The following is a 27,141-nucleotide window of genomic DNA, read 5'->3' as shown; positions in this document are numbered from 1 at the left end:
GAGTCAGTTGGCATGAACTTCCAAAATTGGCAGATATCTAAATCCTGAAGATTGTCATGATCTTATTAAGATGTTGGTTTGCTTAAATCTATCTAATATTTTTTTTTATTTTTTTTTTGTAATTATTGTTCCTGAGTATTCTAGGATATATTGAATGTACCCATGACATACAGAAAAAAAACTTTTCTTTAGAAAAATAAAACAGTCAGTGTCAACCGCAATTAGTTTCTTTTTTTTTCCAAACAGCAATGAAATCATTCACACAAAGGAAAATAATAAAATCAAATAAACAATAACGCTTGCAAGCGATCATCTGTCGGGCCATGGAAACTTGCTTCACCCCTCAACTGCAAGTGGGAGTCATACACATTTTTTTGGATTGATATTTACAGCAGATACAGCCCACAACCGCAACTGAGGGGTACATAAAGTCTGATATGCTGTATTCACTGTACATTCCACAAACATTTCCTCAACAAAGTTGCCTCCACTCTTTCACTGACAATAATCCTATAATTTAATTGATAATTTCCCGGATTTAAACCTGCAAAACATTTCGATATATACATGGAGAGTGTGGCAAACAATGTCTACTATTTCTGATCTTCATAGAAGTGTCTAGAATAAAGGGGTGCATTCTGTATACAGTGACATAGTCATGGTGGTGTGTATTCATGCTTTTTAAAAAGGAGAAAAAAAGTGTGAACACAGAACTTGTAGATGGAAATCATAGCGGGCTCCTGGATGCTCCTCCTTATGAGGAATGTGTGCAAGTTACATTAATAGTTTACTATATGTATGGGGAAACATGGAAGCGGTTTTGGACTAGTCCAATGAAAATAAAGGGAATAAAGGTGTGCTTGGAGAATTAAACAGTTTGCATCTTTGTACCATTGATGATGTAACTGTCACCAAATTGATTGTTGCAACTGATTATTGCCAACTTTCAAAGAAAATAAATAAATGGAAAAAAAACAGCATGTATATTAATAAAAGCACTGGCAGCCCACCAGGTTTCCACCGTACAAATCTAGTTACCGGCACAATAATTCTCCATGCTGGGCATGTCTTTACCTGTACCTGTGTATTAAGGGCACCCTGAGCTATTAGTTCAGTGTCATGACGATTTTTAAATCTCTTCTGTACAAAGACATTGTACATTTTTATAATCCTTCTGTACAATGTGAACTCATCTGTAGACAAAAAGGGGGGGGGGGGGGGTGGATACCTCTTCCAAGCTCTTTTTCTGCTTTATAAACTGTACCAGAAAAACTGCATCATAGAGCTGACACACATTAATAGGAAGGGAAACCACTCTACAATCTCATTCTACAACCCTTCCTCTTATCAGTCTATTAGATAATCTGAGCCCAATCCCCAATCTTTAAAATAAAAAAAAATTATAAACCTATTTCAAATAAAATACCCTCAAAACCTACAATGAAAAGGAGCAGTAGTCATTCCCAGGGCACCCTGCCAACCCCCAGCCACAAAGCCTGGTTTGTCCTTCCAGCACAGGCCAGCAAGGAGAAACAAATGGAACTTCCTGCATCCACTTGGCTAAGAGTGCTGACCAGATATGGCAGGGGGCTGTAGGTGTCTCATTTTGCAGTTTCAGTCTGAGAGCTGGAGCCTGGTTAAAGTTTAAGTTCATTGGCAATTTTGGAGGCAATGTTCTTAAATGCCATGGAGGTGCCAGAGATTCTTTTGAAGCGCACACCATTTAGAGAGAGGCGTGGAAGCTTGCACACCTCCATTTCCCACTGTACATAGTTGTCATGCCCAGGTGAACCATGGATACAAAGCAGCATGTACTTCTCTTGCAGTTCATGTTGGCAGCTGTTGGCATCCAGCACTTTGCGTATTTCGCTCATCATTTCATTGGGTTCCATTGAGCTGGTGGTTTTCATACTCCACGTGAAGCGTAATGAGCGTGGTTTGGAGTCCCTCAGGTCTTCTTTGTCTTTTTCTGCCACTGTCAGGTTAGGCCTGAGGAAATGGACAACAATGTTTTGTTACAACAATGATGTATGTGCTGCAAATCAAATAAGTGTTTACATCACTATTACCATCACATAAAAAAAAAAAAAAAAAACACAAACAAAATTATCTTCAGGTACAGAGATAGTGTTTTTTTAAACTTGCATTACCAAAATACCTGGGCATGGAAGTGATCCTTCCAAACATAGAATACAAACTAAAACAGGAAAGGCAAAATGCCGTTGGAAGCAGCACCCTTAGTAAAAAGCCAATATGCAAGTAGACTTGGCTGTATAGTCGCAAAAAGAAGCAGTGAGGCCAGCATTTAATGGGAAGACTCCACACGTTTACCCTGAATATACCTAGAAAAGTATACTATGCATTTTTTATATTGTAACTTGCCTTACTATATAGCAGCAAGAAAAAGCAATAAATTGTGCATTAAAAGCTGCACTTTCAATATGCTACTCTTTCCGTGCCAACAATATTATTAAAGATATCATACAGGGAAACACTAGAACATTGTTAGTTTATACTTTACAGGAAAGCAATATTTTATATATATATATATATATATATATATATATATATATATATATATAAAAAAAATCCTAAAAATAAATTCTATATTCTGTAAACAGCAGTGATTGCCAAGGTCAACTAAAATCACATCCTACGCGTTGTATTACCCCATTTTGTGAGCGGTTGCTTCCTCATAGGTCAGTGCAAGGACCTGTTAAAAGACTGATTAGTGTCGCTGTACTGAGAGATTGAGCAATTAAAAAAGTATGCAGGTAGTTGCTTCACCTCAAAGTAGACAAGAACATTCTAATGCCCGGTACATACGATCGGATTTTCCGTCGGAAAAACCTTGTATGTTTTTTCCAACGGAATTTCGCTCAAGCTTGTCCGTCAAGAACGCGGTAACGTACAACACTACGACGAGCCCAGAAAATTAAGTTCAATGCTTCTGAGCATGCTTAGAACCGTTTCCGAGCATGCGTTGGAATTGCTACAGACGATCGGAATTTTTTTTCCGTTTGAGAACTAGCTCTCAATCGTTTGCTGGCAGAAATTCCGCCAGCAGAAGTCCAATGGAGCATACACATGGTCGGAATTTCAGTTCAAAAACTCATATCGGACTTTTGCTGGCAGAATTTCCGATCGTGTGTACGGGGCATTAGCCTTTTACACGGCCAGTTACATGCAGCCGCTTCACTCCTGTGGCCAGAATCTAGAGATATTTGCTCCTGGAACAACCAGGTCATGTAAATCAGGAGTGTCCGCTCAGTCCACCTAAACTAATGGCGGCCTCACATTGGCCATTGCTATCCGCATGTATCCATACATAGAACGGAAAGCTGTGGTTACATAGTAGGTGAGGTTGAAAAAAAGACACAAGTCCAACCTATGTGTGTGACTATATGTCAGTATTGCCTTGTATATCCCTACTAAGTTAAGCAGGGCAATGACTTATCCGCAGGATGTGGAAACCTTGCCAAAAGATCTGACCAAATTAATGGGGTGGGCAGCTACATGGCAAATGAGGTTTAATGTAAAATAATGCATTTGGGTGGCAAAAATATGAATGCAATTTATACACCAGGGGGACAACCTCTGGGGGAATCTAGAATGGAAAAGGACCTGGGGGTCCTAGCAGATGATAGGCTCAGCAATGGCATGCAATGCCAAGCTGCTGCTAACAAAGCAAACAGAATATTGCCATGCATTAACAAAGGGATTTAGTCCAGGGAAAAAGCAATAGTTCTCCCACTCTACAAGACTCTGGTCCGGCTGTACCTGGAGTATGCTGTCCAGTTCTGGGTACCAGTCCTCAAGAAAGATGTACTGGAAATGGAGTACATAAGGGGGCAACAAAGCTTATAAAGGGTCTGGAGGACATTAGTTATGAAGAAAGTTTGTGAGCACTGAATTTCAAATTTACAAATGCCATACTGGTGACTCCACAATAGGGATAAAACTTTTTTGCGGAAGGGAGTTTAATAAGACATGTGACCACTCAAAATTAGAAGAAAAGAGGTTTAACCTTAAACTACGTAGAGGGTTCTTTACTGCAAGAGCGGCAAGGATGTGGAATTCCCTTCCACAGGCGGTGGTTACAAGGGGGGGGGGGGGGTTGGATAGTGTAAAAAAAACTATTAGATAAGCACCTCAACGACCGCAACATATAGGGACATACAATCATACATGTAATACTGACATACACATTTGATGGACTTGTGTCTTTTTTCAACCTCACCTACTATGTAACTATATGTAAGAATATATGCTCCTCAATGTAAAATTGCAAAGACTTTAAATATATCATCTACAGTACTTAATATCAAAAGATTCCAAGAATCTGGAGAAATCTCTGTGCACAAGGGACAGGGCTGAAACGCAATATTGGATGCTCATAATCTTCGGTACCCCAAGCCGTCACTAAATTAAAAACAGGCATTATTCTGCAATAGACATCAGGATGGGCTCAGAAATAATTACCCAAAAAGCACTGTCTGAACACAGTAAGCCGTGCCCTCAAAATAAAATTTAAAGCTCTATCGTGCAAAGAAGTAGCCATATCTAAACATGATCCAAAAATGCAAACATCTTCTCTGGGCCAAAGCTCATTTAAAATGGTCTGTTGCAAAGTGGAAAACTGTTCTGTGGTCAGACGAACCGAAATTTGACATTTTTTAACAACCATGGGTGCCATGTCCTCCATACAAAAGAGAAGAGAGACCTTCCACCTTGTTTTCAGAACTTAGTTTAAAAGCCTTGCATCTCTAATGAGGGTGCAAATGAAATGGTCAGCTTGCACATTGGGAAAGGCATAATCAACGCTGAATAATCAAAAATAAGTATTTTTCAGGGAAGGCTTGCAAATTTCAGCAGGACCATGCCGATGTGGTATATTGGATAACATGGCTTTGTTGTAGAGGAGTCTGGGTGCTTAACTGGCCTGCCTGCAGTCCAGACCTTTCACCAGTTGAAAATATTTGTTGCATCTTGAAATGAAAAATACAACAAAGACCCAGAAATGTTGAGCGGTTTGAATCCAATATCACACAAGAACAGGACAACATTTCTCTCCCCCAAAACTCAAGTAACTGGTGTTCTCATTTTTTGACTAGTTGACCCAGGTTGATGTGGTCCGCTTTTGGTTTGGTGGCGTTTTGGTTTGGTAGGCATGATTAGTTCCACTCTTGCATTTCTTTTGTTTTTTCCAGTGCTCTTTTTTGCCAGAGCAGCTATAGGTAGGGGCATGGTCAGGTGATCACTTGCCCCTTATCTATTGATTAGCACTCCTGTGATCCTACTGAGGAGACTAATTTGGTTTGTTGCTTTTTTGGTTGGTAACTTTGAGCCTGGTTATTATGGAAACATTTTTGTATATTATATATATATATATATATATATATATATATATATATATATATATATATATATATTTTTTTTTTATTGCATATTGCTAAAAACGCATCTCATTTAAAGTCCCAAAACCTCCCCCCCTTCTACCTTTAGCCTCTAAACCTTTAATATGTTCAAATCTAGTTACTATTGATAATGAAGATCTGCTTGCACTGCTGGATTAAACTCTGTAGAGGCTCCTAAGCAGTTAAAACCTTGCCCCCCTTTCCCAGATTTTTGGAGGTTTCTCCAGAACAGTCTAGTAGGATAACACAGAACTAAGTAGTGTGCATGTCGGCCGATAGATGAGATTACCACCACCACTGCACATTACACATAGGTAGGTTGCACCAAATTTTTTTTTTTTACAAATAAAAACTTTTAAGAGACAAACTGCAATGTAAATCTGAGGTCAATGGTTTGTGTACTTTACGTTGTTACTAGGTACATTACTCTACAGAATATTTAATGCAACGTTTTCTTTTTCGTTTGAGTTGATAATTTTTTTCTATCTTTTGTAAACTTTAAGAAAACTTAAATTTAACATTTTCAATATCAAATCAATATTTTGATCTGAAGTTGCAGGGCCCTAAACAGTGTGGGACCTATAGCTTGGTGCCTATTCGGTAACCTAGCAACGTCTGCCTGCAGAGCTCAAACAAAGAGAACTACCTATTATTTTTCCTTGCTGCATGGTGCAGAAACTAGCATCTAAAAAAAGGTAAGCCACAATTTTTACTTTTTGTTTTTATAAGTTATGCCATGTGAACAGGGACATGTAGCAAATATAAAGTAGCTTGGCTGCAAAAGTGGTAATACATTTTAAAAACCTAAAGGAGGTCTTCCAATCAGGTGTCTTTCCTATTAAAGCTTCCTTTCAGCCTTTAATTGTATAATTGCAGGCCAGAAGAGAATTCCACGTTCCCTGAGAGATTCCCTGGATAAAACGTGTGATTGCCAGATGGATGGAGGGAAATTTAAAACAATCCAATGGGCTTAGTTTTTTCATGAAAAAGGGAGGCAGTGGCAAGTAAAATGTGTCACTGCAAATTGCAAAGCTGTTGAAAATATTGGTGTGTTTTTCCAAGGTGTATAAAAATAGTTTTGCTACCATTCCTAGACAAAAATACTGGTTGTGTTAGTATAGGCCCTTTCACAGGTACGGATCCCCTCAGGATCCGTACCTTTAACACCCGCTTGCTCATTGGGGATCGCTCCGTTGATCCCCACTGAGCCGGCAGATGACACACTGTGCAGGGACCGCCCTGTCAGATCTCCGCTCTCCTCTATGGGGGGGGATCGGATGAACAGGATTTTCCTCTGTCTGCAGAAACAGACCACAGTGGGGACTGATGAGATCGGATGTCAGCGTATGTTCATCCGGAATCCCATAAAGATGGGATGTATGTCCGTATTTCATCTGAAAACGGATGGATGAAAAACGGACATACGGTCCACAGGTGTGAAAGGGCCCCAACACTTGTCCGTTGTACACTGGGAACTAAAAGAATAGAAAAAAAACTGAGCATCTGTTTGTATAGACATTTCCAGTAGATTTTCATAGGTTTGTTATAGTCACTATTGAAAGGCCGCAGGCTTTGACACTTATTAAATGCTACTCCAATATGATTTGCAAAAACTATTTTAAAATCCCTGAAAATGTGAGCATAAACTTTTTGTGCACGCCTCGATATTCATCAATCACATTTCTTTTACAGCCGTCTACTGTCCGATGACCTCTAAGATGAGATGATGGTTTATCCTTCCATACTGCAACCTACAGATGATTGTATTCAGCCATTAACCCAGGATAATAGGGAGTGTCATTCAATATGTGGGCCATTGATATATTTATATTGGTGTACTTAAATGCACCTATATGAGGCTTCAATGCTTACTTGAAAATATTTTTTTTTATTTATACCTGGTAAGAACTAAAGGTGTCCCTTTGCGGTATACTTTCTGGCTCTCTAGGGTGTGTAGAGCGGGCTCTCGGCACTCTGTTAGATATGTACATATGTAAATATAAATAAACTTTGAAACTTCGTATGTATATTAGAATAAAATTACCAACGATTTTAAAATAATTTGGGTAAGTCTTAACTGTGTAGCACCAGAAAAGTCAGTTACTATTCATTAATCTTCTTGTAACACTAGGCATGTGTTACAGTGTAAAATCACTGCTGAAAGCTCTGCATGGATTACACCAAACTGTATTCTAATATAAAACAGTCTTACACACAAAACATTGAAGCATAGACGGATTCTCTACAGAAGTAATTGTTCACAAGCTATGGATAAAAAAAACAAAAAGCAGCATTGATCTGATCACCAGAGTCAGCAGAAGAAGCTGAAGAACCAAACCCCAGAGGGAAAGTGAAAAGAGTAAACAGCTTACAGGGAGATAAAAACGTGAAAGAAAAAAAGAAAATAAAGATAACGCTGAGTCAATAGATACAAAACATGAAGCAGAATAACACACTAGAAATGAGGTGGAAGAAAGCTGGAGGAGTTAATTTACACTGAAGCAGTGATGTTGGCTCTCTCACCTGGTGCTCTCCACTCGATCTTTCCCTTCTGGTTCATTTGGGTTCCTCAAAAGAGAGAGGTAAATAAATTCAGTGTATGAACTGTGAGCTCTGCAGAGCATCAATTACCGTCCAAGATATTTAGCCCTCAAAAACAAGTCTGCAAATATTCTATAACCAAACATCTCTGTATAGCATTTGGAATAAGCCTGTGAGTGTCATGTGTATTTGTAACACCTATGTTCAAGAAACAGTCTTCAAATGTCATAATCCACCAGAGCCAAAAAAGATAAACCAGTTTAGTGAACCTATAAGAAATGCCTCGTACACACGACCATTTTTCCGGTCGGGAGAACTGCCATGACAGCTTTTGGCCGGGAAAACCGGCCGTGTGTATGCTTTATCGCAGTTTTCCCAACAGGAAAACAGTCGGGATTCCCGGCGGGAAAAATTAGAACATTTTTTTTTTTCCCGCCGGGATTCCCGGTGGTTTTTAAGCGGGCAGTTTACCTATGGGGAAAACCTGCGGTGGAGCATACACACAACCGGGTTTCCCGACCAAAGCTCTCATGGCAGTTTTCCTGCCGGGAAACCCGGCCGTGTGTAGGGGGGAAAGGCTACGGCATTACTTATGAAAAACATAAAACAAGTGGTTGAATTAAACTATTTGCTATAAGAGAACTGGCTGCTACCAGCCAGTTCTTTTATAGCAACTACTTGTATTCAATCACTTATTGTTTTATGGTTTTTATACGTCAATTATTGGTTCCATAAGTTGGTGTTTATCTTTATTGGCTCTAGTGGATTCTGACATTGTAGCAAAGTGTCATGTATTCAATGTTGTCACATGAAAAGATATAATAAAATATTTTCAAAAATGCGAGGGGTTTGCTGGGTATATATTTTTTTACTTTATTGTAAAATCTATATATTTATACTGCTGTTCACGGCTCTGTTGGGGATTCCCCTTCACTTCCTCTCCCAGGGATAACACTGTTAAAAAAACATGAAATGAAGGGAAACTTCCAACAGGGAGAAAAGGCAATAGAATTGGGGAAGTCCGCTCATTATTGCAGTCTGTCACGGTTGCAGCTGTTACATATAAAACTTAGGTGACTAGCTGGTGGTTCTTCTCCAAACAAGCTACTGGGAAGGTATTAGAATTTTCAGCCAAAGGCTTGTTCTGTTGCATGTAAAACAATGGCCATAATATGGTATTTTACCATTTCAACAGCAGATGTGGCATACATATTAAAATAGCAATAAACTATATAGGAGGATTTGTTAAACTACAAAATATTACTGTTGGCATCCATCGAGGGACACAGGAATTATACTGCCACTTGCAGGAGGACTGGCAAACAAAAACTGGCAAAACTGCAGGCCAGCCCAGTATAAGCCCTCCTACTACCAGCATGCCTCACTGTTGTAGCAAGCAATACTGAACATGATCATGAATGTCCCCCAACAAACACCATGAGAAGATTTTTCGGCGAGTACAAAAATCCTATTCCAATTCTCGGCCATTGAGAGACACAACAGAGAAGTTACATTTTTGGGGGCCTCATAAGCGCTCTGACTGAGGGGTGGGCTACACGATAAAACAAAAACGTGACCTAGCCCAAGATTATATATATATATATATATATATATATATATATATATATATATATATATATATATATAAAAAACAGAACTGAAGACTGCCTGCAGTTAAACGAGCCACCTGAATGACCTTAGGACATAAATCCCACATCAGATGTGGCTTAAATTAGAAAGCGTACACATCACAAGGGAATATGAGAAAGTTGACCGATGCCAAAAAGACCACAAATCGCTTGCATATCTAGTAAAGTGGAAAAGACCAGATTGATCTGCCTGTACCACCTAGAGATGGTGGATCAAAATGCCAGTGCATTTAGAATGGAACCACCACCGCTCCTTCCCCAGAAGCTCTGCTGAGTACACATCCGACAACGGCTGTGAAATGAATGGGAAGTGACGTCGCCCATAGACTTACTATGGGGCTTTCTTGTCGGACGTGCCCTTTGCATTCACACAAATTTTAAAGCCACGGCTGACAGTTCAGGATGGGATCAGAGCTTCTGCTGGTGGAGATCAAGTAGGATCACTTGTTTTCAGATCTAACCGGAAGTGGCTTGTCTCCTGCCATGTCAACACAGAAGGTGGGCCACTCAGAAAATGCTTTGCATCTCCTGATTAAATGTAAAGCGTTCTCTGATTGGATGAGATAGAGAGGCAGGATGGTGACATCACTGCTACACCTCTCCATTCCAGTTATTGCACGATCAAAAAAGACTGGGTCATATTTGTTGCTCATTGTTATAGTACAGTTAGCTGCAGTTTGGCATAAAGTAATCGCAGCAAGAGGGCTGGGCCTGCCAGGTTAAACATTGCAGTTTAGAAGCATCTCAAATTTTCTGTCAGCAGAATCTTTAAAAAAAACGCAACACATTCAATAGGTACAGTAAAATTTTGTTTAGAACAGAGATGGCAGGGTTAAAGTATACATGAAACATCTTGTAAGACAACCCATGCAGTTTAAAATAAAAATGCAAGGCATGGTGTGTGTGTAATATACAGCTGGTGAAATAAGTATTGATCACATCACCATTTTTCTAGGTACATATATTTCTAAAGGTGCTATTGACATGACATTTTTATCACGTCAGTAACAACCCATGCAATCCATTCATACAAAGAAACCAAAACAAATAAGTTCAGAAAACAGGTTATGCGTAATACAATGGAATGACACAGCTAAAATTTATTGAACACGCTAACTGAAATTGAATACTTCGTACAAAAGTTTTTGTTGGTAATTACAGCTTCCAGACGCCTCCTGTAGTCGCATACATTGCTTAGGTGTGATCTTGGCCCATTCTTCCACACAGTCAGTCTTTAAATCTTGAAGGTCCTGTTGGCTTCTTCTATGAACTCTGATCTTTAGTTCTTTTTAGAGATTTTCCATTGGGTTCAAGTCTGCCATTGGCTGGGCCATTTTAACAGCTTTATTTTCTCTTTGACACAAATTGAGAGCTTCCTTGGCTTTGCGTTTAGTATCATTGTCTTGCTGAAATGTCCAACCTCGTTTCATCTTCATCATCCTGGTAGATCACAGCAGTTTATCAAGAATGTCTTGGTACATTTTTCCATTCATCCTTCCTTCAAGGACATGAAGTTTACAGCCCCACACCATGATGTTCCCATCTCCAAACTTTACTGTTGGTATGGGGGTGTTTTTGGGGTGATGTGAAGTGCCATTTGACCTAAAAAAATGTTGTGTATTATGGCATCCAAAGAGTTAAAATTTGGTCTCATCTTACCAGAATATATTCTCTCAGCATTTCACAGGCTTGTCTAAATGTTGTGCAGCAAACTTTAAACAAGCTTCAACATGCTTTTTCTTCAGCAATGGCGTCTTGTGTGGTGAGCGTGCATACAGGCCATGGCGGTTGCGTGCATTACTCATTGTTTTCGTTCAAACAATTGTACCTGCTAATTCCAGATGTTTCTGAAGCTCTCATCAAGTGGTTGTTGGCTCTTGGACAACTCTTCTAATAATTCTTTTCACTCCTTAAGTGGAGCACCTGGTTGTTGCCTTTATATGGTGAAATTATTTTCTTTCAACTTCTGGAATATGGCCCCCAACAATGCTCACTGGAACATTCAGAAGTTTAGAAATCCTTCAGTAACTAATGCCATCAGTATGTTTTGCAACAGGTCTTGAGAGAACCCTTTGCTTTTACCCATAATGAGATTTTTCTTGCGTGACATCTTGGTAATGAGACCTTGTTATAGGCCATCAGTTAACACTGAACCAGCTGATATTAATTTGCACTGACAAGGGGTGGGATTGCTTTTAATTACTAATAGTTTTCAGCTGGTGTCTTGGCTTTTTTATTCCTTTTCGCACCTCCCTTTCCTGTTTCATTCCATTTTATTATACACAACCTAAAATTTCTAAACATATTTGTTTTAGTTTATTTGTATGTATGGATTACATGGGTTGTTACCAACATGTGGTGAAAATGTCACGTCAATGCGTTCAAAATGTATTTTACCCAGAGTATGTGTGTGAGAATATATATATATATTTTATATTTATTACACTGGTCAAAGGTTTTAGAACACCCCCATTTTTCCATTTTTATTGAAATCTATGCAGTTTAATGTCTTCATATACTCTTAAAATAAAGAATAGGACAATTAAACAAGTGGACATAAAAAAAAAAAAAACAAACAAAAAAAACCTCACAGAATTGTTTCTTGCAGTGCAATCTAAATTTTTGACTCAAAAGTAGCCACCTTTTGCAGATGTAACAGCCAAACACACTCGTGGCATTCTTTATACACCGGAAATCAACCATCGTTCAGAAAGTTGTTCTTGTTACAGGAGTTCCAACAAATATTTTGTATTTGTAGGTTGCTTTGCTTTCAACCTTCTGTCCAGTTCATCGCAAGCCAGCTCGATGGGTTTAAGTTTGGAGACTGTGTTGACCATTCCATGATTTGAAGACTACAGTTTTATAATTTTCTTCTAAAGTTCTGACACAGCCTGGACTCTGAGGAACCATATTTCACCTACTCGACAGTGTTCAAAAAATCTGCACGATGATCTCAAATTTTTATTAGACCTTCTTCCAGTCTTCAGTAATCCACTGGCGATGCTTCATTACCCAGGCAAGCATCTTTTTTATTTAGCCATATAAGCAATGGCTTCTTACAGCCACCCGACCTGTCAAACCTGCAGCTCGAAGTCTTCTCTTCAGTTGAAACTGAAACTCGATTACATAGTTGGTAAGATTGAATAAAGACAATAGCCCATCCAGTTCAACCTATGTTGGTGTTCGTGTGTGTGTTGGTTCATGTAGATAATTATTTCCCATATCCCTTTATAGATCACCATCACTTTGAGCAGTGTTAAGCTGTGCTTGAAGCTGATGTCCTGTGAGCTGCCCATCATGCAAAGCTGTTGACTCAGAAACTTGTCTTACGATTCTGTTGTGGCTCTGGGTCTGCCAAACCTCCTCCTGTCAGTTTTGATGATGTAGGAAACTGTACTCACCAACACCTTGGCTTTCCTTCTCTATAGGAAAAACCTACACTTTAAAGGGTTATAATGGTCTGTCTGTCTTCCTTCGTAAATTGCTTTTTTTTCTCACCATTTTGAGAGGCTTAAATTTATTTACATTGCTGCAGAACGGAGAGAACTGGAGAAAGTGCAGAGAAGAGCAACCAAACTGATAAGAGGCATGGAGGAGCTCAGCTATGAGGAAAGATTAGAGGAACTAAATTTATTCACTCTTGAGAAGAGGAGAATAAGGGGGGAAATGATCAACATGTACAAATATATAAGAGGTCCATACAGTGAACTTGGTGTTGAGTTATTCACTTTACGGTCATCACTGAGGACAAGGGGGCACTCTTTACGTCTAGAGGAAAAGAGATTTCACCTCCAAATACGGAAAGGTTTTTTCACAGTAAGAGCTGTGAAAATGTGGAACAGACTCCCTCCAGAGGTGGTTCTGGCCAGCTCAGTAGATTGCTTTAAGAAAGGTCTGGATACTTTCCTAAATGTACAGAATATAACTGAGTACTAAGATTTGTAGGTATAGTTGATCCAGGGTAAATCCGATTGCCTCTCGGGGGATCAGGAAGGAATTTTTTCCCCTGCTGTAGCAAATTGGATCATGCTCCGCTGGGGTTTTTTGCCTTCCTCTGGATCAACTGTGGGTATGGAGTTGGGTGTATAGGATTTTACTGTGTTTTTTTATTTTGTTTTTTTGTGGTTGAACTGGATGGACTTATGTCTTTTTTCAACCTGACTAACTATGTAACTATGTAACCCACTGCTTTGAAAAATACCCTTTTGTATTACTTTGAAATGTACATTATTTTTCAGTTGTTGTTAACCTAAAAACTTTTATTTTTCCACCTTTGGCAGTTTATCACTTAGTTGTGCTCATAAGTTTACATACCCTGGCAGATTTTATGATTTCTTGGACATTTTACAGAAAATATGAATGATAACACAAAAACATTTTTCACTCATGGTTAGTGTTTGGCTGGAGGAATTTATTAACAATCAACTGTGTTTGCCCTTTTTAAAAGGTAACTATCCTCACCTGTGATGTTTGCTTGTAATTAGTGTGTGTGTGTGTGTATATAAAAGGCCAATGTGTTTCTGGACTCCTGACAGACTCCTACATCTTTCATCCAGTGCTGCACCCATGTTTCTGGATTCCGAGTCATGAGGAAAGCAAAAGAATTGTCAAAGGATCTGCGAGAAAAGGTAGTTGAACTGAATAAAACAGGAAAGGAATATAAAAAGATATCCAAGGAATTGAGAATGCCAATCAGCAGTGTTGAAACTATAAATGGAAATGAGGGGTTCTGTTGAAACCAAACCAGAGACAGGTAGACCAACTAAAATTTCAGCCACAACTGCCAGGAATTTTTTTTGACTTGTATGGGCAGATGGATGTCAGCAGAGATGTGTCCGCTGACACCCGCCTGCCATCCGATTCGACAAGATCTGCTCAAAACAGATGGAGGTACGTTTGCCATCCATTCAGCGAATCGGATGCAAACGGACACGGTGTCAGTTTTTATCCAATCTCGCCATAGGACAGCAGAACTCTGACAGGTCCATCCCTGCACAGTAAGCAGAGACCGACCTGTCATCTGCCGGCTGAGCGGATCCGCCCTGTGTGAAAGGGGCCCCAATACAAATGGAAGTGTGGGGGACAGAAATCTTTTGCAGCTTCTGTGAAGACTCTCTCTACATTCCCCTCCGAATCTGTGTTCTCTAAACCAGCATATCGGGGTAGAACTCCTGTGGAGAAACCGGAGAAAGAAAAGAGGTGGGGAGTTTGAGCTACGGACAAAGTTGGCTGAATTAAGGCCTTAATCTGTCCGAGAAACTGTGACAGATGCAGAAAACTCTGCTTTTGTCAAAAACGCATTAGTTGCATGCCTGAAACAGAACTAGAATCAGATGCTGAAGCTGATGTGAAGGCCGGTTCCTGCGCCAGTGCAAAGGACAAAAAGGCACTCTGAGGCCTGGGCTTCCAAAGATCGAGTGTTTGACACTGTCTTGAGCATTTCCTTTTTGCCTGGTCTCTAACATAGCTAAAAGTGAGAGTGTTTCCTCTGTGGTATTCTATGAAGTAGACTGAGTGAGGATGTCTCTTAGAAGTATGCGATAACCCTGGTGTAGACCGTCCTGTGACATTGCAAAAGAGTGGAAGGAAGCTTCTGAGTACCTTATAAAGGGCTCTAGGCAGAAGTAACATTAAAGTGTGTGACCAGGGGTGTGATGCAGCACCTGGTCATCCACCTGAGAGGGAGCTCCTAGTGGTTCAATTTGAGCTCCAGGTTGGAAAAGTTTACACTGAAGTGAATAGGTTTAGAAAACATCCCGGTTTTACACAGTAAATCTCAAATGTACAGGGTGATCCTGTTTTACCTTTTCATGACGCTGAACTGTATATAAAAACGGTCCAGGCTTCACCCATCATGGTGGGAACACCCGAAAAGGGATCTTCAGGGACAGAGTTTTAGTATTGGATCATGGCCCTTGACCTGTACAGTACCCTAAAGGTTACGCAATGCATTGCAAAAAGTGCCAAGTTGAGTGCCATAGGCAACATTACAGACCATGTGCACAGCATGGGGTCCGAGTATGGCTACAAAGGTTTTACAGAGGTTGCACTGATCCGAATATCCTACTTCTGTCAGCATGAGAAGACAGTAAGGTTTGAGTAAAAAGAAAATCTAAAAAAATTAATTGAAGGAAGTAGTAAAGCACATATCTCCAAGATGAAGACCAGATCCAACACCTACAGACAATACTAAAAAACCGAGGACTCACGGAGTGGAGTCGGTTTATAGGGGAAAAGCCCCGGGGGGGGGGGGAGGGAGTATCCTCAAAATATTGCCAGTGTCCAATCACCTGAAGATATGAGCCTATAAACACATGGTGTATAAATACATTGCCTGTGCTCCTGTACTGTACAATTATGACAAAGGAATTTTGACTTACCCGTAACTTCTGTATCTTTTAGCACAATACAGGACACAGGGTAAATTTTCATATATCTAGGGTTGCAGGCTGCTACGTTCAGGTGACAGGACACTGGCAAAGCTTGTGGACTCGCTCGTGCCCCCCTCTTCCCCAGAACATACCAATATAACCCTACCCCCCCTGCTCTTGGAGTGTGTATGGAAGAGAAAAGAGAAAAAAAAAAATTCCAATATTACAAAGTATATAGTACCTATTAGTTTACATGATACCTAGGTCATGAATTGAAGCCATCTTGACCAGATAGCATCAAACTTACTTGTGGAATTCCTTAGGGAGTATGCATGTTTTTTCAAAGAGAATAATCCTATTGAGATCTAAAATCCACTCATATACAGTCGGCGGGTAGGTAGCAATCTGTTTACGATCAACAAAAAGTGTGCATCTTAGTGTTACCAGTAGAGGAAGTTTAAATAAATAGCTGTATCGCAGTTTCCCAATAGGCATAAACACTGCAGACAGTGACATGTCACATTAAAGATTAAAGTTGAGAAGCGGGGGAGGGGGTGTTCTGCTGTCGGAAATGACATCTTACATTAAAGTGAGAAGCTCTGACTTCTTACCTCTTCTCCCATGCAGCCAGCGAGTTGAGAAGCGGGGTGAGGGGCCCAAAATTACTTCTCACCAGGCGGGGCCTCTAGTAATTTGGGGGGCCCTAAGCGGCTTGCATAGTGAGCCTATAGGGCGGATCGGCCCTGGGCATAAAAGTAGTTCAACCGGAATATTAGTATCCAATAGCCCATTTAGGGTACCAATCACCTCCGCCCAATATCTTTGAAGTTTTGGACACCGCCACAAAATATGTATTGGCGTACCTGTATTACCACATTTAGCACAGGCTGGCTCAGATTTCAATCCAATTGCATACAGAAACAGATCTGTGTCAGTCTGTGTGATGGATAAAGGGACTCGGACTGAAGAATACTATCACAGACCTCCTCGGTGATAGAACCGATATCTTTTTCCCAGCCAGCCCTAGAGCGAATGAGACCTCAGTTTTTTAGTAAGCAATGCAGAGTAACACAGGAACAGAAGGGAAGGTGTTCTGTGTCCTGTACTGTACTCCAAGATATGGAATTTACAGGAATAGTCAAAATTCCTTTGAACTCAATCATACAGTACAGCAGAGGTTCCCAACCCCCTGGCCACACACCGGTACCGTGGGCTTGTACAAAAAGTGTGAGGAAGTGCCTGAGTACCTTATAGGAGCTCTGGGAGGTAGTTGGTGGCAACAGTGTGAAACTTATGGTGTGATGCAACACCTAGTCATCCACTTCAGACTTCGCTCTGGTGGTGGAAATTTTACCACCAAGTTAAAACACTCAATAAGTAAAAAAAAAAAGTTAAACAATTCCCAATTGCCTCATATTTTTATGATTAAAACTAATACTATATAGAAGACACTAATAAGTGTACTGAAAACCGTGGGAATAGTAAAGTGTTACTAAACCCAGGAGCCTGCATTCACTATATCTGGTTTTCCACAGTACACAGAACATGGATATGCAATTATTTTAGTAAATATAAACTGCCAAATACCTTTTCTCATCAGCAGTTTATAGCAGTCGTGTGACTTATATATCAGTGTCCAGCAGAGCACTGGTTAAAGCTTGTAGGAATTTTCATTCTTCCCTGGCTGTCCTATGAGGCTGCAGCACACCTGACCCTCTGCCTGGACAGTGCCGATTGGCCCGATGCGGATCACATGCACTCTCCCAAGAAAAAAAAAAAACTCTAGAAATACTCCCTAAACTGAGCATGTGCAGCTTACCCCCAATGCTCTGTTTTATCAGGAGATGGTTTGGGGACTGTGGAAGAAGGGGAGAATCAGAAAAGACAGGATCAAACAGCCTTTTTACACAATGCAGAGAATTACCCCCATAGGTTCCACAGTGAGTATAACAAGCAAGCTCTACTGCATATACAGACCGATTTTACTGTTGTGGGTTTAGTAACACTTTAAGTCTCATACTTGCTACAGTAATAGTCCCATAACAGGGTGAACTTTGTCTTACCTTTCCACATTGTTGGTCCCAGGCTTCATCCATCATGGTGGGCATACCTGCAAGAGAGGTCTTCAGGTCCTGGGAAGCATAGAAATGGACCTCGGCCTTGCATGAATAGCACACTGCAGCTAATCACACATGTTGCAAAGGGAGCACCCAATCAGGATCCAGTGCCTATAGAAACATTACAGGCTGTTCCCACAGTGGAGCCCAGATAGAGTTCAAACGGCTTTACTGAGCTTATACCGATCTTGATGCACTGATTCCATTGTTGTGGAAGAAGGCAGTGAAGAGACTGAATGAAGAATTTGAATAAATAAGAACTACCGTATTTATCGGGGTATTGCACGCTCCGGCATATAGCGCGCACCCCTAATGTGGACCCGCATTCCTGTAAAAAAACATTTTAGTACTTACAGTTTTGGTGTCTTGCGCGGCGTCCATCGGCGGCCTCGTCGGGTCCGTCTGCGGCTTCGGTGGTGTCCTCCTCGTCGGGTCCAGCGTCCTTCTGCGGTGTCCTCCCCGCTTGATCCCTGCTTCCCGCGATGAGTTTGAACCACTGCGCCGGCATATACCGAGCGCAGTACACTCGGGTATAGTCGGGCAGGCTTGGCTCCTCTCACGGTCACGATTTTTCCCTGATTTTCAGGGCAAAAAATTGTGCGGTATACGCCGATAAATACGGTAGTTAAGCACAGAAACTCCCCCATAAGGGAGAAGAGGTCAAATCACCTACAGGACACAAGCAAAAATCTGAGGCCTCCTGGCAGGGGAAAGAGTATAATCAAGGGTAAACATCCAGGCTGTGGATTGTACTGTGGGATTAAAGTGGATGTAAACCCAATTTTTTTTTATGTCACAATGTACAGTATAAGATTTCCTATCATCTGTGCCCAGTCTTGCCACACAGAGTTAATCCAGCTCTGAGCAATCCTCTTATTGTTCAGTGAAATAAAACAGACTTACAGAGAAAAACCTTAGTCCGTTCCGCCCCCTTGCTGTGAGTAATTGGTTATTAACATATCTAATGCACTAGCCTGGAGACAGGCATTATTTTTTCCAATCCCCACTCCTTTTCTGAAGTCATGTGGTTACTTTTCTGGATGTTAGTGATCATAGCAGAATTCAGTGTAAGGAATATATAGGAAAAGATGCATGTTGACAAGGGGAGTGTAGAGGAGGGCGGGGAGTCTACTGACATCACGACTCCACCCACCGAGCTCCAGACAACAGATCCACCCACAGAATCTGCAGTTTTTCAGTTCTTATAACAGACATTTGACAGGTAAGGATACATGCAGGAGGCATGTATATCCTTATAGATCAGCACTATGGCAGTAGTTTAGAAAGGATGAGAGTGGGTTTACATCCACTTTAAAGTAGAACTAAAAGGCATTTTAGACAGTTTCTGGGAGCATTCCAAAAATTTGCCTTTGCTTTTACTTTCACTGAGAAAACTGGTAAATGAGACAAATAGAGTGGGTGAGAATCTAACAGGGGCACAGGCAGCAATACAGACCGACAGGTGTTCCAATCCCTTTCCACTCCATCCAACTAAATAAAAGAAAATTCCCATTAGTTATTGTAACGGAATGGGCCGTGATACCCAGAGACTTTTGAAGGATGCGGGGTACTCCTGTGCCAGCTTCACCAATGACGCTTGTGTCTAGGGTCATCCTATGTCCAATAGGGGCATAGGATGACTGAGAAATGATATCATGAATTACATGAGATGGGACAGTAATGATAATTCATGTATTGCAGGATATCTTGAAATATTACAGGTGGTTAATTCTGACCCCAACAGGTCAATAGCAGAGTGACTCATTCATGTGTGGAACATAGACCGTTGAGGTGCTAATTAAGTCTACCTGGCTGTAATGATAAAAGCTTGCTGTGATTGCATTCTATTGTCTATTGTGTTAATTAAGCCTGGCTCCTAAGATATCTCATTGTGTGATGCCAATGACACTGTATTGTGTGAAAGTTCTATTGATGATAGATATGTGTTGGCAGTCTGGAAGGTCAGATGTCTGGCCTTTCAGGTGTAGTGAATTAGCGTGTCCATTATGTTTACTAAAGGAATGTGTTTTATGTAGCAGGTGAGGATAACTTATCGCAGAGCCAGACTGTCTGGGTAATGATTAGTAATTAGCTCATCTGAATGTCATTATCTAACGGAATGTGTATTGAAGCACCCATTGTGTCATGTTGTGGGTGGAATTGAGTCATTGTCCAGATTTGGTTTCTAACTGTATATAACCAGCTGAGTTTACCATTAAAGTGTTCATTCGTTTTGGAACCAGAGAACAGAGCTGTGTGTCTTGTTATTCTGGGGAATGGAATGGGTCGCGTCTGCTTGATTGTAAGCTGTCTTGGGTTGGTGGAATGGAATATCGTAAACGGTGTTAACCCCTGACCGTTACAGTTATACTTTAAGATAAATTCCTGTTGGTTTGGTAATAAAACTAGCAAACTGATAACTTCATGTGCTCTTGCCTGTGTTGCATGGTTATCTTATAGTAATTGTTCTCAGTTATAATTGTGGCCTACAGAATACCTTCCCCTTCTACTAGTCCTAAAACATTTCCTGTCCTGACTTAGCGTTGCAATGCTGCTCCTTAATACATACAGTACAGTTAGTTACCTTAGGACAGAGGGTGTTTTTCTGGCAAAATTAGCAGGTGAAAAAAAAAAAAAAAAAAAAAGAAGGATGCAGCTACATCTAAAGATTCACGGGATTCGGCTCTATTGCGTGAATCGCCGTAGGTGTACCTCGCTTTGTGCAAAAGATGCGAGTGTACCTGCCCGCGATGTGCTCCGGCCACCCACAATCGCCCCTGAAAGAGAGCCAGAACAAGGTAAACAAACAGATCCCCGTTCTGTTAGGGGAGTTCAGAGTGATCGTCTGTTCCTAGTTAGTAGGAACAGAGATAAGATCTCTGTTCTCCGTCAGTCCACTCCCCCCCCCCCCCCAGCTGGAGACACCTCCCAGGAAACACATTTAACCCCTTGATTGCCCCCTAGTGTTAACCCCTTCCCTGCCAGTGTCATTTATACAGCATTTTTATAGCACTGATCGCTGTATAAGTGGTCCCCAAAAAAAATTCCATTGTCATATCTGTCCACCGCAATGTCGCAGTCCCGCTAAAAGTCGCTGATCACCGCCATTACTAGTTAAAAAAAAAAAAATGCTTATTGCAATTTCTTTTTTACCAACCATATGTAGAAGGCCTACACTGATAAAATTCGTTTTTTGAGGGATATTTATTATAGCAAAAAATATTTTTTTTTTAATAATTATATATATATATATATATATATATATATATATATATATATATATATATATATATATATATATATATATATATACACACACACACACACACACACACATACATACATACACACACACACAATATTATATATATATATATATATATATATATATATATATATATATATATATATACACATACATACACACACACACAATATTATATATATTATATATATATTATATATATATATATATATATATATATATATATATATATATATATATATCGTATTTATTCCTTCTGGAGCCATATTCTTCTCCCTTCTTGCTGGAGCTGGAGCCAATAACGGCAAGCAATGTATTCTATTAATGAATACAAAGCCTGCTTGGATTGGCAGAGGCTGTAACATCATCAGCCTACGCCTCTCTGACTCTCAAAGCCAATCCGTGTAGGCTACTGTATGTAGCCTGCTCGGATTGGCAGAGGTTGTTACTCAAATCCAAGCAGGCTCTGTAGTCATTTGAATACAACGCTCACCGGGATTGGCTAAGCGGTATATACTGAATGTAGCCGAAGCTACATACAGTATTACCGCACATCCAGCAGGCATCCGAGCAGCTGACCCGGCGTATAAGACGACCCCTGCTTTTTGGACATTTTTTTTAAGTGTAAAAGGTAGTCTTATACGCCAGCAAATACAGTACACACATATATATATATATATATATAACTTTTTTCCCCAAAATTTGTCGGCGACGCAGTGCTGTATCGCAAAAAATGGCCTGGTCATTAAGGGGGTAAATCCTCCCGGGGCTGAAGAGGTTAAGCAACGCATAGAAACTCACTAAAAATATTTCCATTTATTTTAAACATACATCTTAAATCTGAACTCCAGACTTAAAAACGGACCAAAAGGATATAAATCCACTTTGCGTGCACCAAATAATTGACAAAGACAGATATTGCTTTGTAAAAGTATCAGTAACATCACTGTGCTGCACATGGCCTGCACAAAGATCAGAGCTGTGGGAGGGGACCATGCATTACAGGCTGCCTGCAAACTACAGAGGGGCCGAGACAAGACCTGTCGCCCTGCACAAGGAGAGAGAGCAGCGGTTACTGGTCGTTATTACAGGAAGCTCCTGCACGGATGTAAAGTTTCACACTGGATTACTGCAGAATTCTGGAAGAAATATACAATGCAAACCAAGATTCAAGCAAAAATACAAATGACTGGTGTATTAAGACAATATTTGCTTATCCCGGAGTACAGCTTGAAGTATGTACACACATCCTAAAGTAACTTCCTGCAATTCACTTCACAGCAGGGCCAGAAGCACTGTGAGCCAAATACAAGATCAGTGGCATTGCACAGAACTACCAATTCAATGCTTAAAGCCTGCTGAGAACTGAGAGCAGATGGATTATCTCATACTGTCTATGAAATGGTCTTTAACCCTTCACAGCATGTTTTATGTCACATACCAATATCTAGAGTGCCATTGCCCTGCCCCCTATTTTCAAACCATGCCCCCACTTTTGGATATCGATTTTCGATATGGCTGTGTGTGGTTCAGCCACATCATCTATTCACAGAGATCCGTGAATGGAGAGACTACAAGTCCCATCTTCCGCTACAGTTCTTAAAAACGGAGTTCCACCCATTTTTGAGAGGTGGTCTTAAACTAAAGACCACCTCTCAACATCTCGTTTTTGAATATAAATACATTTTTCTTTCTTACCTCTTTGGAAGTACCAAGTGTCATTCCGATTCAGCCGGGCCGCGGTCCGTGTCGTCACGACCGCTTCTGAGGTGAGCTCCCCTGTTGTCTTATGGGACCTGTGTGTGTCCCAGAAGACAAGCTGACCATTCACAAAGCGCCGCGTGACTGTTGCATACGCAGTAGGAAACTTGCAGTGAAGCCGCAAGGCTCCACAGCCGGTTTCCCTTAGTTGGAATGGCGGCACCGGCAACAGATCCGATGGACGGATCGGCCTCAGGGAGCCGACATCGCGGGCTCCCTGGACAGGCAAGTGTCCTTAGCTGCTGACTTAAAATTTTTTAAATAAAACATTCGGCTGGAACACCTCTTTAATACACACGTGGGGTTGAAAAAAAGGGAAGAAGAGTCTTCAGATCACAGTCTCTGCCTCCGCTCACCCTCTTCCTTCTGGGGAATTCTCCAGCAGCCAGACCCCTGGCCCCAATCAGCCGGCCCCAGCAGCCAGACCCCTGGCCCCCCAGCAGCCAGACCCCTGGCCTCGCAGCCGGCCCCAGCAGCCAGACCCCTGGCCCCGGCAGCCAGACCCCTGACCTCAGCAGCCGGCCCCAGCAGCCAGACCCCTGGCCCCGGCAGCCAGACCTCAGGAGCTGTGTGATCAGGCTGCATTTCATTCGGCACTGGTATAGCTGGATTTAATTGGCACTGATCAGGCTGCATTTTATTGGGGGGGGGTCGTAGACGGCGCGAAGCCTCACCTCCCTGAAATAATTTTTTGAAGGTTGGGATGTCTGTATTAATAAAAGTTGTACCACACTAGGATGCATAGGTGTGATTTATGCCTTAGAATGACTAATGGAGACATAGGATGATTTAGACTTCCTTACCTTTGATTTCCACTTGCGGTGAGGGTGACATCACACTCCAAGTGGTTAGATCTTGGGGAATAAAGAATAGCAGGAATATGACGAGAAGACACTTTCAATGGATTTGAGTGCCTTCTTGTGATATTTTGCCTGCTCTGCATTCCCCAGAACGATAGGGACGGTATATGCTCAGTCGTGTGGAAAAGGGTGCCAAGTCAAGTCTAAATCTATAAGTGTTGGAAGTGTGATAGTGCTGCTATAAGTTAAAGATCATGAATCCTAGAAACGCTGTTTGATTTTAAAGTGTCAGTGTCCTTACATATACATAAAAGTTGGTCAACGCAAATGTGCTGGATGAATGATCATAAATAAAAAGTCCATGTGAATAAAAATCTAAATAAAAATTGTTTTGAAAATGAAGAGTCTTCTTATAAAAGGTGCACTTCTGATATCACTGTGAAAAACGTGCTTCACAACCAAAATGGCAATCTGTGACTAGTGCTCCCTTCACCACGTGCAATAGACGCTCACCTCCTTCATAGACCTTAATATGGGGTCAAAGATCTTTAGAGTGATTCTCATCAACAAATGGCTACAGAAAAATGTCTTATGGCTCCTATAAAAGATCCTGCAGGGGTCAGACACACTCTACACACCATGTACTTCTCCTTTATTAGTGGCTCCGTAATGCTCACCAGCAGCTCCAAACCGTCACAAACAGATAAAAGTGCTTCCAATAGTGCAGTACCAGGTGTTAAGCTGAATGAAACCTCACCACCCCAGCTTAATACATTAAACTCACATTTATTAATAAAAATCAGCATGTATAAAAATCCAGCAAGTCTCAACGTGTAGCATGTAAGAATCCCTGCAAGGCTTTACCTCTACGCGTTACGCCCCCATCCTTGTGGTATATTAGGGTCTATGAAGGAGATGAGCACCTGGTGAAGGGAGCACTAGCCAAGGATTGTCGTTTTGGTTGTGAAGCACGATTTCACAGTGAAATCTGAAGTGCACCTTTTATTAAAAGACTCTTCATTTTCATCACAATATTTTCAAGTTTTGTTTTTATTTATATCCAGCACATTTGCTTTAGCTAACTTTTATGTACTCTATGGAGCCGGTTCACATATCTCCAGGACCGCTGCGGATAGCACTGCACACATCTTTGGCTCAGTTTCAGGGCTGAATTCAGGCACAGAGTTGGCCCTGAAATGGAGAACAGGGACGCACAGCGTTCCTGTGCGATCCACGGCCAGTTTAAGAGTGAACTGAGCCCAACTCATAGCAGCGCTATGTGACAACACCCAGGTGATAGCAGCAGCTTCATTTTCACATCGCTAAATTTGACAATAGTAATTTTGCCTCATTAAACATTCATTTACTTACCACTAGGTGGCAGCACACAACTATCTTATTGAGTTTTGCCAAGTCTAAATCTAATTTTTTTCTTTACACGTACATTTTGAACATACTAAAATCGGATTTTGAAAGAGGGGGCCTCCTCTTTGCATTGTAACAAAAGTTAACTCCAGCCAAAACAATTTTTCAATAAAACGATGAAGGGATAGAACTGCAGAGGATTTGATGTCTGTCAGGGGGCGATTCCCCATCACTTTCTGTGACAACTTCACCTGGACACAAAGTAAAGTCAAACCTCCAAGAGGGACACAGATGGCAACAAAGGGGCAGATCCACAGAGATCTGCACCGGCGCAGCGTATGGGAGATACGCTACGCCGCTGTAACTTACTTTGCCAGACTTCGAATCCTCAAAGATTTTGCACCGTAAGTTACGGCGGCGTAGTCTATCTCTGGCAGCGTAACGGCGCGTAATTCAAATCGGCGATTAGGGGGCGTGTTTCATTTAAATGAAGCGCGTCCCCGCACCCCGAATGAACTGCGCATGCTCCGTTTCTAAATTTCCCCCTAGTGCTTTGGGCAAAATGACGTCGCAACAACGTAATTTTTTTTAACATAGACGTGAATTACGTCCATCCCGATTCACGGACGACTTGCGCAAAAAAAAAAAAAAAAATTCAAAATAAACGCGGGAACGACGGCCATACTTAACATGGCGGGTCTAACTATACGCAACGAAATACCAGCTTTAACTATACGCCGGAAAAAGCCGACTAGAGACGACGTAAAGGAATGCGCCGGCCGCTCGTACGTTCGTTGGAAATAGCCAATTTGCATACTCAACGCGGAAAACGACACGAACGCCACCCAGCGGACACCAAAGAATTGCATCTTAGACCCAAAAATCTAACTCCGATGCCGTCGTATCTTGGTTTGAGGATTCAAACCAAAGATACGATGCGGGTAATTTGAAAGTACGCCGGCGTATCAGTACTCTCTCTGTGGATCTGCCTCAAAGTTTTTTTTGCAGTAGGCCCTCTGTAAAGGTATTGCCTTTTTGCGAATACTTTTTCACTGGAACGCCAAGGGGGAATTTTCCTAGCGAGGCCACAGAAAGCCATTAAAACGCACAAATGTTCGAACGCCTCCCCACGCTATCCAAAACAAAAACATTTTGTGTGCAGATGCACTTTAAAAGAAAATCAGTTAAACATTTTAAAATTGTGTAAACATTGCTGTGTACAAAGAAAAACCACACATTACAACCTTGCATGCACATTATAAACAATATAAAGCATAAACAAAAATACAAATAACTGAACTGATCTGCAAAAAAAAAGGAAAGGAAAAAAACACATGCACACTGTTAAGCCCTAGAGCCCCAGCAGTGAAGGGGTGTGAATTTTCAGACATCTGTGTCAGCAGGTAAGGTTACAAGGCAGACAGGACAGAGGTCGCAAGAAAGCTGCAAGAAACATAGCTGGCTGACATTGGAGGTGGAAGATGCAACAAACACGCACACTTTTAGCAGTTAAACAGTCAGAGCGAGACAAATTCATTATGATCACTTACGACATGAAGCATGATTATGTCACGTGTGAACCTCATACTAGGTCATCCAAAATGTTCCCTCACTGATCTCAAATGCATTTCTTAAGTGCAAGCAGTGTTAATTTCATCAACGAAAAAAGTTTTTTCAGTTTTCGGCAGCGGCATTTTTACAGTGACAAACACGAAACGAAAAAGTACAGCACATTTTCATCCACCGACGAAAACTGATGAAAATAAAATCAGTTTTGATTAAGGATCGAAAATGGCGAGGAGGGACGTTTACCCTTATGACAACTTCACTGAGCTGTATTCGAGTTTGTTCCAAC

The 27,141-nt window shown here is 41.1% G+C and overlaps 1 protein-coding gene across 9 annotated transcripts in view; it reads right to left on the bottom strand.

Moving 5' to 3' along the window:
- Nucleotides 1–220: 220 nt before the first annotated feature.
- MARK2 (microtubule affinity regulating kinase 2) overlaps nucleotides 221–27,141 on the bottom strand; it is a 212,359-nt gene continuing 185,438 nt past the window's right edge. For 5 of the 9 annotated variants that reach the window (XM_040329070.1, XM_040329073.1, XM_040329069.1 and 2 more), the window contains 2 exons: nucleotides 7,941–7,985; nucleotides 221–1,989 (listed from right to left, as the gene is read on the bottom strand). In XM_040329070.1, coding sequence (XP_040185004.1) covers nucleotides 1,638–1,989; nucleotides 7,941–7,985 — 397 coding nt within the window. In that variant the 3' untranslated portion in view covers nucleotides 221–1,637. Of the gene's footprint in view, nucleotides 1,990–7,315; nucleotides 7,392–7,940; nucleotides 7,986–27,141 lie in introns of all 9 variants that reach the window. The other 4 variants (XM_040329076.1, XM_040329077.1, XM_040329075.1 and 1 more) reach the window with 2 other exon arrangements.

The sequence above is a fragment of the Rana temporaria genome, chromosome 11 (assembly GCF_905171775.1).
Source record: "Rana temporaria chromosome 11, aRanTem1.1, whole genome shotgun sequence".
NCBI lineage: Eukaryota > Metazoa > Chordata > Amphibia > Anura > Ranidae > Rana > Rana temporaria.
The sequence above is the reverse complement of the archived record's forward strand: the minus strand, read 5'-3'. Positions and strand labels throughout refer to the sequence as shown.